Below are 14362 nucleotides of genomic sequence, written 5' to 3'. Positions count from 1 at the left end.
TGAATAATGCTAGAATGCATTTTTAACAAGAGGACAAGTAATCATATAAACCATATAACCCACAAGCAGATACAGGCACATATAGGCCAATCGGGGTCCTCAGGATGTAAACAATGAAGGAAGTGCTTACTCAAACCTAGCAATGAAATCCAAAAGAGGGAATACAAAATGAAAATACCCAGACGAAAATTGTTGCTTTTCATAGTTTTTGCATATGTGGGATTTTCGTTATATGCTGCATACAATGTATTCTTCGGCAGCAAAATAATTTCCCGTGTCCACAGGGTTGTGAAGAAAAATACCGTAGGCCCTCCAGGTAACTAATCGCTAAATAAAAAGCGTATTAAAAATGGTATTGACTTGAATGAATATTTTGTTTCGGGTGTTTGCATTCTATCTAATACGCATAATCCCTTTTATACAGGCGGTGCAGTTGCACCATTTATTGAAGACGAGGAATGGAACCCATGGGAAGATGAAGAGGTGGAGTACAATTCTGCTCTCAATAGAAAGAGAGAGGCTTTCCAAAAGCATTTGGCACAAATCAACAAGAATAAGCCCAAACGATACAAGGTCCAAATATGGGGGAAAGCCGCCATTGGTAGGTGAACTGACGCATATCAAATCCCTATTTAGGTTTATGTAAATATGTTTTACCTTGGCCATATAGGTTTATAATGTAAACAGTATGTTGTGCTATACTTGCCTCACTTTTTTTTGTAATCCGATTTGATACTTTTTTTATTTTGTCTTCCATGCAACTGTAAAGACAAATACTTCATACTACTCTTTTCCTCAGGACTTTACCTGTGGGAACACATACTAGACGGACCACTGCATCCTACAGACAAAGTAGCCCAATGGAGGGAAGGGGAGCTTCAGTCAGGGAAAATAGATTTCAGGTGTTTTTACTTCTTACATATACCTCAATCCTTCTGTCCACACTTACACAGTACACATTATAACTAGATACCTCCTCGACAAACTAACCAGTACAATTGCATGGACCCTAACTTATACTCCTTTCTTTAGCTTTTACACAGGTCCTGCGGTTGTCCAGGGACATGTTCCTCTTGACATGAACAGCCTAGTTCTGGTTCTTAATGGCCGTGAGCAGCAGAAGATCTCCTACTCCACACGGTGGCTGGAACATGTCCATGCTCTGGTGCAGGCCCGCACTGTCTCTCATGTGGCTGTAGTGCTGTTGGGTAATGAGCACTGTGTCAATGATTGGATCAGCCCGTACTTAAAGAGGAACGGGGGCTTTGTTGAGTTGCTGTTTGTGGTGTATGACAGCCCCTGGGTGAATAACATCGATGTCTTCCAATGGCCTCTCGGGGTTGCCACGTATGTTTGCCTTATTGTTACCATTTTGCAATCAGCCCTTAACTAATTCTTCTAACTTTACTGATTTGTCACTCTATACAATTGCATCAAACTCTGAAACTCTGATTGTATCTCAACAGATATAGACAGTTCCCCATTATCAGACCCAGTTTGCAGATGGTGACCTCTATCAGACCATACCTCTGCAACTTCCAGGGCACAGTTTACAAAAATTCCTCGAGAGAAATTCTCGTGCAGGTTCTGAAACAAGCTGACATTGAGAAAGACTGTATCACCACTGCAAGGGACAAGTAAGTAATCATTCATTCTTGTCAGTTACTGGTGACATCATATGTCATCAGGATGAACAAGTTTGTGTCATTGAAATACAAATAATAACGTCACCCCGTGTTTTCTAAAATGGAGTAGCATGAAGAGCTGCAAGAATTGCTAGGTTTACATTGGATGTAGTTTAATGTTCACACCGTTGATGTTTACATTATGTTCTAATAGGCTATCCTATGAAATATGCTTTGCAGATTTTCCAAAGTGGTTTCAGGCTTTTTATATCCATCCTGTGTCTCAATCTGTCCTTAGGTGGCTTCCTCAGGAGACAGTGGACAGTTTGGGTCGCTACCAGACGGCTCTGTCCCAGAGTGATTTGACGCTCTGTCCGGTAGGGATCAACACAGAGTGCTACCGCATCTTCGAGGCGTGTGCTTATGGCTCCGTCCCCGTCGTTGAGGATGTTCAGAACCCTGGTGCCTGTGTCACTGGGCCCAGCTCGCCGCTGCGTCTTCTAAAAGCTGCGGGAGCACCCTTCATCTTCCTCAGGGACTGGAAGGAACTGCCGGCCATCTTGGAGAAGGAAAGGAGGATGGATCAGAATCATAGGATGGAGCGGAGGAAAAGATTGATAGAATGGTACACTACTTTCCGTCAACAGATGAAAGACAGATTCACTGAAGTCATAGAGGAGACCTTCTTTAAAAATGTATAACAAACAAATGTTGAAAATCCACAATTGGTAATCCCCGCCACGGTTTTGAGCATTTCAAAAATATTCTATACTTTTGTGTAACAGATTGTGTGACAAGTCCAGGCACAGTCTTGGTTTGCAGTAGAGTAATGTGCTAATATTGGTAACATGCATTGTTGCTGCTGGTAATGGAGTAACAGTGGAAGCATGTACATAGAATGTAACCGACTTCAGGAGAACTGGTGCTTTTTCAGACCCATCTCTATCCACTAATGACATGTTCATGTCATCCAATTCAGGCTATTTAAATATTTAAGTGAAAAGTGTTTACTGTTGCATCCCCTGTTTGTATATGTTACACAAAGAAAAAGTAAACACATATGGTTGTTATTTAAGTGTGAAGTACCCAGTTGGCGACAGGAGGGCTGTCCATGCATCTATAACAGATTGTTAGTTAAAGATAATGGGAGTCTTACATATGTGAGTGTTGTCACATGACAGATTGACTTGTGGCCTTTGTGGAGAAATAGGTTCATGTATTTTGGTGTAATGGTCATTTTTGTATTATTCAACTGTAGTGGTGACAATATATTTAACAATTTATGATGGTAGATACTGTATCGTTCTGTCAAAGTTGGCCAGTTGACTGCATATTGTTTTTAAATGCTCCACAAGCCTAATAATCTTGGTAGGCTATTACAATTTAAATTATTACAATGAGGGCAGTATCAAGGCAGGGAATGATAGATTGCCTTTAAATGGTGTCACAGTTGTATACATTTAATATACTTTTATACGTATGTTTCTATTATTCATAATTGATATAGTGATTTAAAGTACACTACTCTTTTAGAAAAAGATAACTGCAGGCTAGAATGAATTGGTATGATTGAGCCAGAAGTATTTTGCTTTGTGTAAAACCTAAATATTTATTTTGTTGCTATATTTCTTATTCAAAACATAACGTTTGTTTGCTTCCTTAATTTTTCTACGTTGTAGTGCATGGAAAGCGTGCAATAAAATATTGTCGTTGGTCGACCTGTCCATTTTTATCCAGCAGATGTCGTTGCAGGTTATTTTATTATCTGTATTGACTTGCATTGGAGGGCTACAGCTTCTGAAGAACAAATGCAGGATAATAACGTCTGATTAATAACGAATTGGTTATTTGTATCGCCCAAGCAAGAAATTGCAAACTAAATTCTTAACGCAGCAATGTGCCATTGGCCAAACTTGTGTGTGGTCATTTTGGAATTACTCTGCCGTTCCATTTCTGTCCACTCAATGCGCTGCAGTCTCACCAATCCCTATTTTCTCCTTTGAGGCTCCACCAGCTGTGGTGCAGTTCAGTTGACCTGCCCCGTGCCTGCCTGGAAACGTCGAGGGAGAGGGCGCACTGGTGGAAGCCTACCTCTGTACTGGGAGCTCCCAACGGGAACTTAATTCCATTCGAGTAACGTTGGATGCTAGTTCGTTTTTATTAGGTACAACCTTGCGTTGAACTAGAATCGCGGAAAGTCTGTGGCAAAGACTTTCACACTTAGTAAGTTTTTTTTTTTTAGTAACGAGCCTTTGCGCCGACTCAAAGCAGCAGAACAGATCGCAGCGGCAGAGCCAATAGTTCAGTGAATTCATTGGTTGGACCAGAATTCCGCAGCGGCGGAATTGAGTTCGTCTTCATCCTCGAGTCCTGGGAAGAAGAACAATGAATGTCTGAATTTTACTTAGCCGAGGGCAGTTTGCTCCCGTGCTTATTGTAAATTAATTTCTATATATTTTTTTCTACTTAGTTTAAAGAGGCTTACCGTGTGTATGTCGGATGCTGCAGGCGTGAGACTGGACATTATTCCATTTGTTGACAAATAGTTTAGAATAACTTTACTGCTCTCAGCAGAAACAAGCCTGAAAATGTCCACGCCGAGGTACAAAAAGGACAAAGAAATCATTGCGGACTATGAAAGTCAAGTAAAAGGTAAGGACAAACATTGTAAGCGCAGATGCTTGTAATTGTGTGCGGTACAGTCTTACCAATATGGAAACCTGTCGCCAGATTCGACTAGTTCAGTCATCGAAATGTTTTATGCGATTCAATATTTTTTGGTATTTCATCTAAACACACCACAGTGAGGTAACGTGAATCAGTTGACTTAACTATTGTGATTGCACGTATTCCAGGTTACAGCGAATTGGGTAACGTTTATCGTCAGAAAGCTTTTTAATTGTATTCTTACACCGTCATGGGGAGCAAAACCCTAAGCAATATACAGTAAATTCACCTCTCACTTGTTGTCATGAAAAGTAACAAATCAGACGATAAACTGTAACAAATAGATTATAATTAGGTCCAGAAAGTCGACAGTCGTGTGTGTGTGGTGCGTGCGTATGTGTTTGACGAAGAGACGTTCATATTCCCGTCTTTCCCTCTGGCTCACAATGGTGTGTTCAAGTGAATGTGGGAAGTTTTCCATTTCAGATGAAGGAAATTCCATATGAAGAATTATCACACTCCAAACACATCTATTCTGTGACATTGTTATAAATAGCATTGTGCTAACTAAAAGTAGGGCTGAATTAATTGTCAAAGGAACTTGCACTAGTTCGGTCTATTTTGACTTGATTAACAGCTCAATGCTGTTGGTAAATCAATTTACTCTGAGCTAGTACGCCTACATTGACACATCTCGCACAATACTTGTAGCAGGTTAGGCTGATCCTCATCCTTATCATACACTAGCCTTTTTAATTAACATTTTCGATTTTAAACCATTCTTGTACTTGACTTGGCATTTTAATGCAGTTTCTACTCTGAGTTTAATTGCAGCACTTGCTGGACGAGCATAATTGCCCTTGGATTGCGAAAAACAGTTATGCCATTTTAAGGCTACATATTGGGTTTCAGCTGTAGATAGTTTTAGGTACAACTTATTAATTAAAAAAATAGTTAAAGTTGTGCCATTGAACTCCTCCCAATTAGTAGGCGATAGACTTGGAAGTATTAAAACGACATAACAGTACTCTGACCACTAACTAACTAGCTATGCAATTGTGTGACGCAAACCAGCACGGCTCTGCTGGTTGGGTGGGAGGGGTTGTGGGAGTGTCGATGGTACTATTTTTGTAAACAAAGAGAGCCACGGGCCAGCCAGCAATTTTGTTTGTAGAATAAGTCTGTTATATAATGGGAATTGATTGAAACATTATTCAAATCATCACTATCGCTCAACATTGACTACGGATATGTTGTTTTAAGCTACGAGCTAGTTTAATTATTACACATTGCGACTTTAAGTTGAAGTATGACTAGTTTAGATGGCTGTTTGGATTGGTAAAGATCATTCTATCAGGTAGGCTATTGCACAACATTCGATTTGTGTGGAAGTGTTGAAGGGCACTAGAACGGCTTATTTGTTATGTTGCACGTTTTCAGACTTGAATGTTGATCTGCATGGCATGCATCTATGGGCAGTTTGACCTTTTTGTTTTGGTCAAACATTACGCAGCCAGGTATCAGTCGATACCTTTGTTGCATGTCCTCATGATGATGGGAAACCTGTGTGCTGTGGTCCACATGTCGTCCTCATCATATGGTCCTCATAAGCCACCATCCCCCTTCCTTCCTTGTGCTTCGTGAGTTGTGACGTTGATGGCTGCATTTTCCATTGTACAGACCAGGGAACCATGAACCATTACCTGTTATTAAGCTTGAACAGTTTTCTGACAACTCCCAACTCCCAACAGGAGCGTGCTGAGTGGGATGATAATTGTAAGCAGGAAACGCAAGTTACTGAAATATTTCTTTTGTGTCTGGCTCTCTGGCTGTGGCAGTCTGTCTGACACGAACTCTATGATGGCTCACACAAGCCTAATCTGACATTCAGCTGGCGAACAAGAATCCACTTCTTAAGCATCTTCTTACTGCCTTTCCCCCTTTTGCTTTACCACAGATGGAATTTAGGATGGATTTAAATCTCTGCAGCCAATGTCGTAATAATGTCTCTTCTAATAAATGCAACATGGACACGCATTTGTGTCCACTTCTTGCTTACTTTCCACCTGAGTTTAATGGTTGGAGGTAATGAAGAAAATGTTATAATGGACCATGAGTTTCAATCCCCCCTCTCCCATCTGTGATACTCTCATTTCCTGTTGCCATATGAATTACAGAAAGACAGAGAAACGTGGTGGATGCATTGGTATTCAGCCCGTGATCCGTTCCCTGCAAGACCGAAGGAACACAGCTCAGCAACGCTCACTAGTTTTCTCCGTGGCAAACTGTTGGTTTGATGCCTGACTGTGGCTTGGTGTTCGTAGCCTCGGAGGTCATGACTCAGATGGCAGAGCCCCTTAAGCCCCTGACAGGGGTCCTCTCTCAAAGCATCGTAAAGGCTGCCCTCTTTGACCTACCCCTTTTTACCGTTTGAAATTAGACCCCCTTTCGCCAAGAGTAGAGCAGTCCCCGGATTATGGGTGAATTTGCAAGCAGTCAGATGAAAGAGTCTAAAGAGATCCAATGCAAGGGTCATTATTTACATCTTCGATTGGATACACAACATAATTAATGGTCATAGATTATTTTACTTCAGCCAAAAATAGCAATGATCTGCCTCACCAGATGTATATATTTAATGACAGTCAGTCAATATCAGATCATTTTATTATAAATCTGTTTTAATTGCTGGTTAGGAATAGGAAGGAAGACAAAAAAACTCTTATTTATGATATTGCTCTCTAAGCTCTCCACTTTATTAATTCTGGCTGTACCTGATGGTTATCCTGCTGACTGGACTATTTTTGAGGACAAAAACAATGCAAAGATTTCACAGAACATTGCTGAAGTATTCTTGGGAGGAGACGTGTACAACATGCAAGCCTATTTTGGCCTTCCGTGTTGATCATTGTCTATAATGCAGCTACACATTGTGCTGTAGCCAGCAAATGTGATGCCAATATTTCATCACCTTTGCAGACCCTTTCATGGAACACAAGAGACACAGGCCTATTACACAGCAATGAAAAACGTCTCAATGTAACATGTGCCCCGTAGATCACTACCTGACACCTGTACCCTTTCCCCAGAAAGGGTAATGATATGTCACTGAAGGTCCAGTGCGTCTACCACCATGTACCTCATGAAGATGAATTCACCCAACACCATGAGATGCTCTTTACATTACAAGATTCCTTGAAATGCAGCAGTGTTTGAAATAATAATCCATTGAACCACACTGAATTGGTAAAAAGGATGGACATTTATGACTAATAACGATAGGCTAAATAGTATTCCTCTGAAAGAAATGAAATGCACATTCCTTACTTCCCATGTTTAATGTGTCTGCATAGGGATCTCTGCCTTCTCTTCTTTACGAAAGCCAGCCTGCTTCCTCATTCGTCAGCTGTCTAAGGCATCTAAAATCGTCACCTTTGCCTCTTCTGTCAGTAAATATTGACTTTGTAATTTGGGGCGAGCTGAGGGGTGCTCTGAAGCCATCTGTCACCGTGGCCACCCTGACCTGATGTCATGAAACCCCTACATTTATAACCCTCAACATGACATTTTTTGAAAGATGGCATATATTAAGTTTATGCCTCCTAGTTATTTTGCCTGTGGTTTTTTGTACAGTTACTTTTAAACTCTCACTCTTCATTTGCAGTTATTTAATGTAGTTGAGGCTTCTGCCAGATGTTTAATTATCTTCTCAGGTGTTTAAAGCAGATGAGATGTCAATATTAGAATCCAAGGTAGGGCTCTCCCCTGGAGCGAGCAGTTAAGGATTATCACATCCATACACCCATCTCACATCGACCTTACTCCGCATCTTATCTATGCATGTCTCTAGTACGATGGGTTTGGGGGTTATGCATGGGACGGATGCATTGTGCATTAGCCTCATGTATTTAACATATGTATGCGTGCATGTATGCATGTCAGCTTATATGTGCTTTGGAGGGTGGTTGGTTATTGATAACACCATCTGTGGCCAACGCCTCTTTCTCTCTTTTAATAAACTAGGTGAAAAGAATGGCCTCACACTGGCCTACTGGGCTTTTATAGCCCTGGACAAAAGCTTTAGTCTAGGTCAGACATCACTAAAGCCCCCCCAAGTCCCCTTCCCCCAGCCCTCTTTCCTGTACCCCTAAATCACGCCCCCTTGCAGGCTGCCATACCTCAAACTAAACTGTAAAACCAAGACCTGATTCGGATATGGCCTCCTGTGGCCAGATATCGATAGGGTCTGGGACTGATTGCAGTCACTCCTGCCGTGTGGACCTGTGTCGCTACACGCATCTGTCTGACCACTGATCAGATGTCTCTCCTGCCCAGTATACCTTGTGAAGGCCAAGTAACGGTGTGTGAGGAACCACACAAAGACACCCTTCCCGACAGGCACAAGAGAGACCCAAAAAAAGGCTGACTTGATCATCTCTTTCAAACGCGCACACGTAAACAAAAGGCACACACAAACAACACAGCAGGCCAGATCTGAGGGGTTGTGAAGGCCTCATACGTGAAAGTATCCCAGACATGGTGAATAAGATATTAACACAATAGTTACTTGCAGATTTAATTATTCTTGGGACATTGTTTTGTATTGTGAATTATTTATAGAATTTAAATCTATAGTTTTCTGTATTCAATTTCTGTAATGCTTAAATTGGCACTTTATTAAATTATTTATGCTCATGCTAGAATTTTTGAATGTTGTATCATTCTATAGTGTGGCAGAATCTTTTTTTTTTTTTATAATTAATGTATAACATAATATATATCAGTATGCATAACATATGATTAACAAATGCACCATTTAATGCATATGATTGTCGTCAATCACTCTACGTTGTTTGCACCCAGCCACAATTCCGATGTCGTTTTTAATGGAATCTTAATGCATTAACCTCCCTTTAAACATATTTGTATTGCTACTGCCCTTTTCTTAGACAGCCAGAGGCACAACTATACAACCACGATATTGTGAAATTCAAAGTAATCTATTGATGGCATTGATTAGTGAAATTTATGCAATAGGGATGTTTGTCAAATGTTATCTGGATTGGAGTTGGCGCACCTTCAACCAAAATTGACCGGGCTATGCGAGTGGCTATGTAAACACAATGAGTAATGCCAACTGACTGGCTGTGTAGCTGGTGGAGTGCAGTTGGTAGTGCTACTTCCTGCCACCCAGTGTGGCCGGATTATGTGTAAATCCCTTAAGGAAGGCGATTTAGGGGATGGGAGAGTAAAAGGATGGTTTGAGGTCAATCGCAGGAATATGCAAAGACGGGGGGTTTGTCAGCTTGCGCTGCTCTAACTTGTCTAATCTTTGGGAACTATGTTCAGCCGATTCATCTGGCGGACGTAAGCTGTTTGTGTTTAATGGTGAGCAAAGCTTTTTAAGATGAGTGTAAACATCCTTGTCAGGTCTCTCACTGCTTCTCATTTCCCCCATTTGCCCAAACAATGTGACATCTGCCACTTGGACTTCCTCTTCTCTGAAGCTCCGCTGACCACATACACAATCTGGCCCTACAAGCTGTTGCTTGCCATGTGTCCCAGGCAGGTACTCCCCCAATTCTATATATAAACCTCAGGTAACAAAAGCAAAATCTCAATCACTTACATACAAAACCCAGGGGGACCACTGTCGCGTATTGGACTGGACCATTGGATATACAACCCCCCGATCCTTTACTGGTCCGTTTAGCTGCAGAGCCAAGATGCACACAGCCATTAGCATAGCCTGTCCCTCAGCGACTCTTAAGCGTCCTGTCAAGGTTTGTTAAAGAGATTCGTTACTAAAGCATGTAAGCTATGGAGTCATGAAGTCCATCAGATCAATAATTGATGTGCTCAGTGAGGAGCCTTCTAAGTGGATGTCACCGCCAGGAGAGTCCTCACTTTGGACAACAACTCAATGATACCCGGGTTTTAGCTTCTTTTTCAGCCTTGTACCAACCTCTTGATTGCACCTCCATTTCAACGTACACCACACATCAGTAGCTGTAAAGGATTTTGTATCCCACAAACCAGTTTCCCATAAATATTTAGGCGTACTTCACTACTAGAAGCAATTAATCCAATTTTAAAGTTCAATTACTTCCACAGTACTCTTCATTTGTGTTGAGTAAATGTACTTACAAATAGACTTACTTTAATATAGTCAAAAAATATGTGCATTCCTGCAATTGCAGTCTGCATGAAGTTGAAGACGCTTGCACTACAAATACAACACACTGCTCGGCCAGCCACTGGACCTCCTTGCTCCCTGTGCTCGTAAAAACCATATGCTGTGATGAAGAGAAGTTTAATTTACTGGTCCTGCCACTCCTCCTTCGGTCCCCTAGCCACGCCTCCTTTCTTCTACCTTGACCTAATGACCGGGACAGCATGGATATTTTAAGCAGGCTGAAATCGTAATCTATAACCAAAGGTCCCAGTGATCATCACCAGACGACCACTTCCAGCCACAGACCCCGGGCCAAACCTGTTGTTGGGAGATGGTCAATGAAGTGTCAGCATACGGCCACAGCTCCTTTTGTGTCCTTAAGCCTGATTGATTATAGCTCAAAGCCAATAAGCTATGCTCGTCGTGACACACACACACACACACACACACACTAAAAACGACAATGCCGTCTCATTGCTGCTCCATTTTATGTGGTCTATCTCTCCCACCACTGAATCCATTGTTCCCCAGTGTCTGTTTATAGTAGTGCAAGGACACGTTTCCCATGCTCTATGATTATTGGTCTCCCAGAGAAAGAGAGAAAAAAGACCCTTGTTGTGGTCCGTAGGAAGAGAGGGACGTCTGAATTTGCTTTGCCAGCATGGCTGCTGTCAGAGCAGCCCAGGGCAGATCCGTTGCGTCCAGGCCCCAGCCCTCAGTCTTTAGCCCTCAGCCCTCCCTTTTGGTTTTGAAACCCGAGACCCAGACGTGGTTCCACTGGGAGATATCTGGTTTGCTTCTGAGTTGGTTGGAAATGAGGAGAGCCGGCGTTTATAGTGTCATTCAAAGCTCTCAATCTTTGAAGAAAATAAAAAAGATTAGGGTGAATGAGTGAGTAGGTTGCAAAGCTGTAATTTTAAATATGTCCTAATCCAAATCATGACTTAAAAGCACAAAGTTTAAAATGATAGGATACAACATACCTGTTCCTATTACGGAAAGAACGCATACGATTGCATGCGTTAATAGTAACTGGCTGTTTAAGGTTTCCAGGTAACACCCCCCCCCCCCCTCCCCCCTTAGAGTGGAGACAGTGAAAGCTGGACAGCCATAAAGCCCTACCCCTCAAGGGAAATGCAGTGTGTAGCAAAAGGGCATTTCTTGTATGTTGATAATGGTTGGGGACTAGCCCAAAAGTCTGGTGTCGGTTCCCCATTAAGCAAGTTAATAAAAAAAATTGTCTTTGGTAGCTATATTTGAATCTGATCGCCTGTTGATGGCCTAATTTCCGACCGCAACATTTTCAGAGAAGAACTTATTCTCTTTCACACTCTTCTACTGTCCCACTCTATCCGGCTAATTGGCCTTTGTGATAAAGTCAGTCATCTTTTCATCTGAATCTATTTTGTCAACATTTTGTGAATCTTGGCACAGTTACACTGCAGGCAGGTGAAGCAGACTTACGGATATTTTCTTGTTATTGACAGTTCTAATTTGGGGAATGAATGTGGGTTAGTGTGAAATAGAGCAGGCTTACAGCAGTTATTTAAAGGTTCCTGACAGCCATTTTCGCTTTGGAATGAGCTGAAATGAAACATTGGGTTTTTCACTGGAGACTCCTAGTCTGGAAATAGAATGTGGGTGACACTGTACTGGTCTGATCCAGCTAAAGTAGAACAAAATCCGTCCAGCAGCACAAATAGATCTGACCACAAAGAAAGAACCACTCCGTTTTCAACTATTGAGGATAGTGTTTCCTCCCATAATAAACTACCAATTGAGTATGACGGCGAGGGTCGCGGCTGAAATAACAACTTTTGACATTGTTTGAATGTAAAACAAACACTAAGGTATTGCATAATACAAAACTTTTTTTTTTAATCCTGCAGCTATAACAACTGCTCCTATTAAACAAAATTGCTCTCTAAAACCTTGAGCAAAAACCATCCCCCATCCTGAATCCTTCATAGATTACTTTTTTATCAAACGTCGGTTAATGGAGGGTCAGATGGAAGGCAACTGGGCTCAGTCCGCTCGGACCGTGCAGACACCCCGTCCCTCAAATCAAAAAAAGGTTTGGAAGACAGATTGGCATCCAAACTCTGGAGCTTTGAAAAGTGATATATCCCTCCCGTTCTCCCGTCTCCTCTATCCTTCCCCCTCTTTTGTGTGCTCCAGGCTGGTTTCCCCTCAGTCTGTCACTTTTGTCCAGTCTGCTGGTCTTAAATTTCACAGTGTAATCTGAAAATATTATGCAGGCTCAAACTGGATATTGGAGACTCTGGACAAAGCGTGTATTCCTTTTCAACTCCCAGTCTTGTCAGGACTAATATGTGGGAATCCGGGAAAAATTACAGCTTGAAGACAGCCATTTAGTTGTAGCTTCCCAGCTGTAAGCCTCAGAATGGTATTTCTGTGTGGTTGAGTCATACAGCGGAGGAACTCGACTCAAGGATAAAGGGAACCAGCCAGTGGAACCCTCCCCTGGGAGTCAGTCGGAGACAAAGATAACAGGACACGGCTCTCTGTCACTTCCTCCATGTTGTCTTCTACTGTTATTATCAGGGAAGGAGGCACGTATGAGGCCTTCACAACCCCTCAGATCTGGCCTGCTGTGTTGTTTGTGTGTGCCTTTTGTTTACGTGTGCGCGTTTGAAAGAGATGATCAAGTCAGCCTTTTTATGGGGCTCTCTTGTGCCTGTGGGGAAGGGTGTCTTTGTGTGGTTCCTCACACACCGTTACTTGGCCTTCACAAGGTATGCCGTTTTTAAAACTTTGAATCCAAACAGGTATTGGGGCTACAGTGTAAGGTTTGGCCACAAGCTATCCAAAAAAACAAGAGTGAGAATGGGTTGATGACGTCATATAAATGGAATCGAGCTATGTATGTTGACCTTTTGGTGGTGTAAGATTTTTTTTAATAATATGATCCCTTACAGGGGGATGACGGTGTTGATTGACACAGTCAAGAGTAATTTAAATACACTGCCCGACAATAATAAACCGTATAGGAGCCTTTTGATGTCTCCTGGGATACCATTGAAGGGCTGATGGTCACAAAGTTCACGCTATCAACTCTCGGAAGGTTTAGGTAGAGGTGTGTGGTGTAAATATTTACCCTTTGCCTGGGGGGAACACACCAACAAATCCTACAACCCAGCCTCACTGCCTGCTGGCGTTCCTCACTAAGGTAGGTTCCTCTTTGGATGATAAGCGTGGGGAAGACATTGCGTCAGCTATGGCAGTTGGGAGAATGAATTCCTGAGCATAATTGTAGATGGTACCGTTTATGTTTTCTGCCTATTTTAGATGTGGTGTCGCGTTGCAGTGGTTGGGTGAAATACGGAGGCTTTTATCATTAGGAGGAAGGGGCTGCGTTTGATGTGTGCATTTGAATTACATGATTATGATAAGCAACTCATGGGTGATGTTCTCCCTGCTCTTTATTTGAGTTTCCCAACTTTCAAATATGAATTAAACATGGATGTATTCATACTTGGATATAAAAAGTGTATAACGGCATAATTGTGTCTTTGGTTTGAGATTCTGTCCGCCTTTGAGGTAGCCAGCGGATTTGAATGTTTACCCGTCTTCAAAGAGCAGAACTAGTCGGGGCCTTCACTTGGGGGAATACCACGGGATGTCTCAGCCAGGTACTCTGACCCGACTCTATGCCGCTTTTCCACCGCACATGTAGCTCGACTCGGCACGACACGACTCGACACGACTCGACACGGTAGCAGCACGGGTCCTTTTCCACCGCAAATAGTACCTCCTGGACGTGGGCGCGGTCGGCTGCGCGAAAGGGCCGTGACGTATTTTTGTACGCGACGCAAACAACACCTACGCAACCCACACATGGACAGAACCCACATAACAACAATGGAGGACATCG

General features: G+C 42.3%; 2 protein-coding genes across 5 annotated transcripts in view; both read left to right on the top strand.

Annotated features, from left to right (window-relative positions):
• The first annotated feature begins 37 nt into the window (after positions 1-37).
• Positions 38-3338, top strand: rxylt1 (ribitol xylosyltransferase 1). Its single transcript, XM_060060842.1, has 6 exons — positions 38-316; positions 425-601; positions 800-902; positions 1033-1347; positions 1467-1637; positions 1924-3338. Exons 1-6 carry the CDS (start codon positions 169-171, stop codon positions 2324-2326), a joined length of 1317 nt encoding a protein of 438 aa, XP_059916825.1. The 5' UTR covers positions 38-168; the 3' UTR covers positions 2327-3338.
• A 307-nt stretch (positions 3339-3645) lies between these two features.
• Positions 3646-14362, top strand: part of srgap1a (SLIT-ROBO Rho GTPase activating protein 1a) — a 74000-nt gene continuing 63283 nt past the window's right edge. Inside the window, exons 1-2 of one of the 4 annotated variants that reach the window (XM_060060836.1) lie at positions 3646-3848; positions 4200-4277. In XM_060060836.1, the coding sequence (XP_059916819.1) occupies positions 4214-4277 (64 nt within the window). In that variant the 5' untranslated portion in view covers positions 3646-3848; positions 4200-4213. Of the gene's footprint in view, positions 4278-14362 lie in introns of all 4 variants that reach the window. The other 3 variants (XM_060060835.1, XM_060060837.1, XM_060060838.1) reach the window with 3 other exon arrangements.

The sequence above is a fragment of the Gadus macrocephalus genome, chromosome 9, assembly GCF_031168955.1.
Source record: "Gadus macrocephalus chromosome 9, ASM3116895v1".
NCBI lineage: Eukaryota > Metazoa > Chordata > Actinopteri > Gadiformes > Gadidae > Gadus > Gadus macrocephalus.
Note: the sequence above shows the minus strand (reverse complement) of the source record. Positions and strands in the feature narration are given on the sequence as shown.

Excerpts from the sequence above, each read along its gene's own strand:
- rxylt1 (XM_060060842.1), top strand. The coding sequence starts at position 169 with ATGAAAATACCCAGACGAAAATTGTTGCTTTTCATAGTTTTTGCATAT. Across the intron at positions 602-799 it reads ATGGGGGAAAGCCGCCATTG|GACTTTACCTGTGGGAACAC; the intron begins GTAGGTGAACTG and ends TCTTTTCCTCAG. Across the intron at positions 1,348-1,466 it reads TGGCCTCTCGGGGTTGCCAC|ATATAGACAGTTCCCCATTA; the intron begins GTATGTTTGCCT and ends GTATCTCAACAG.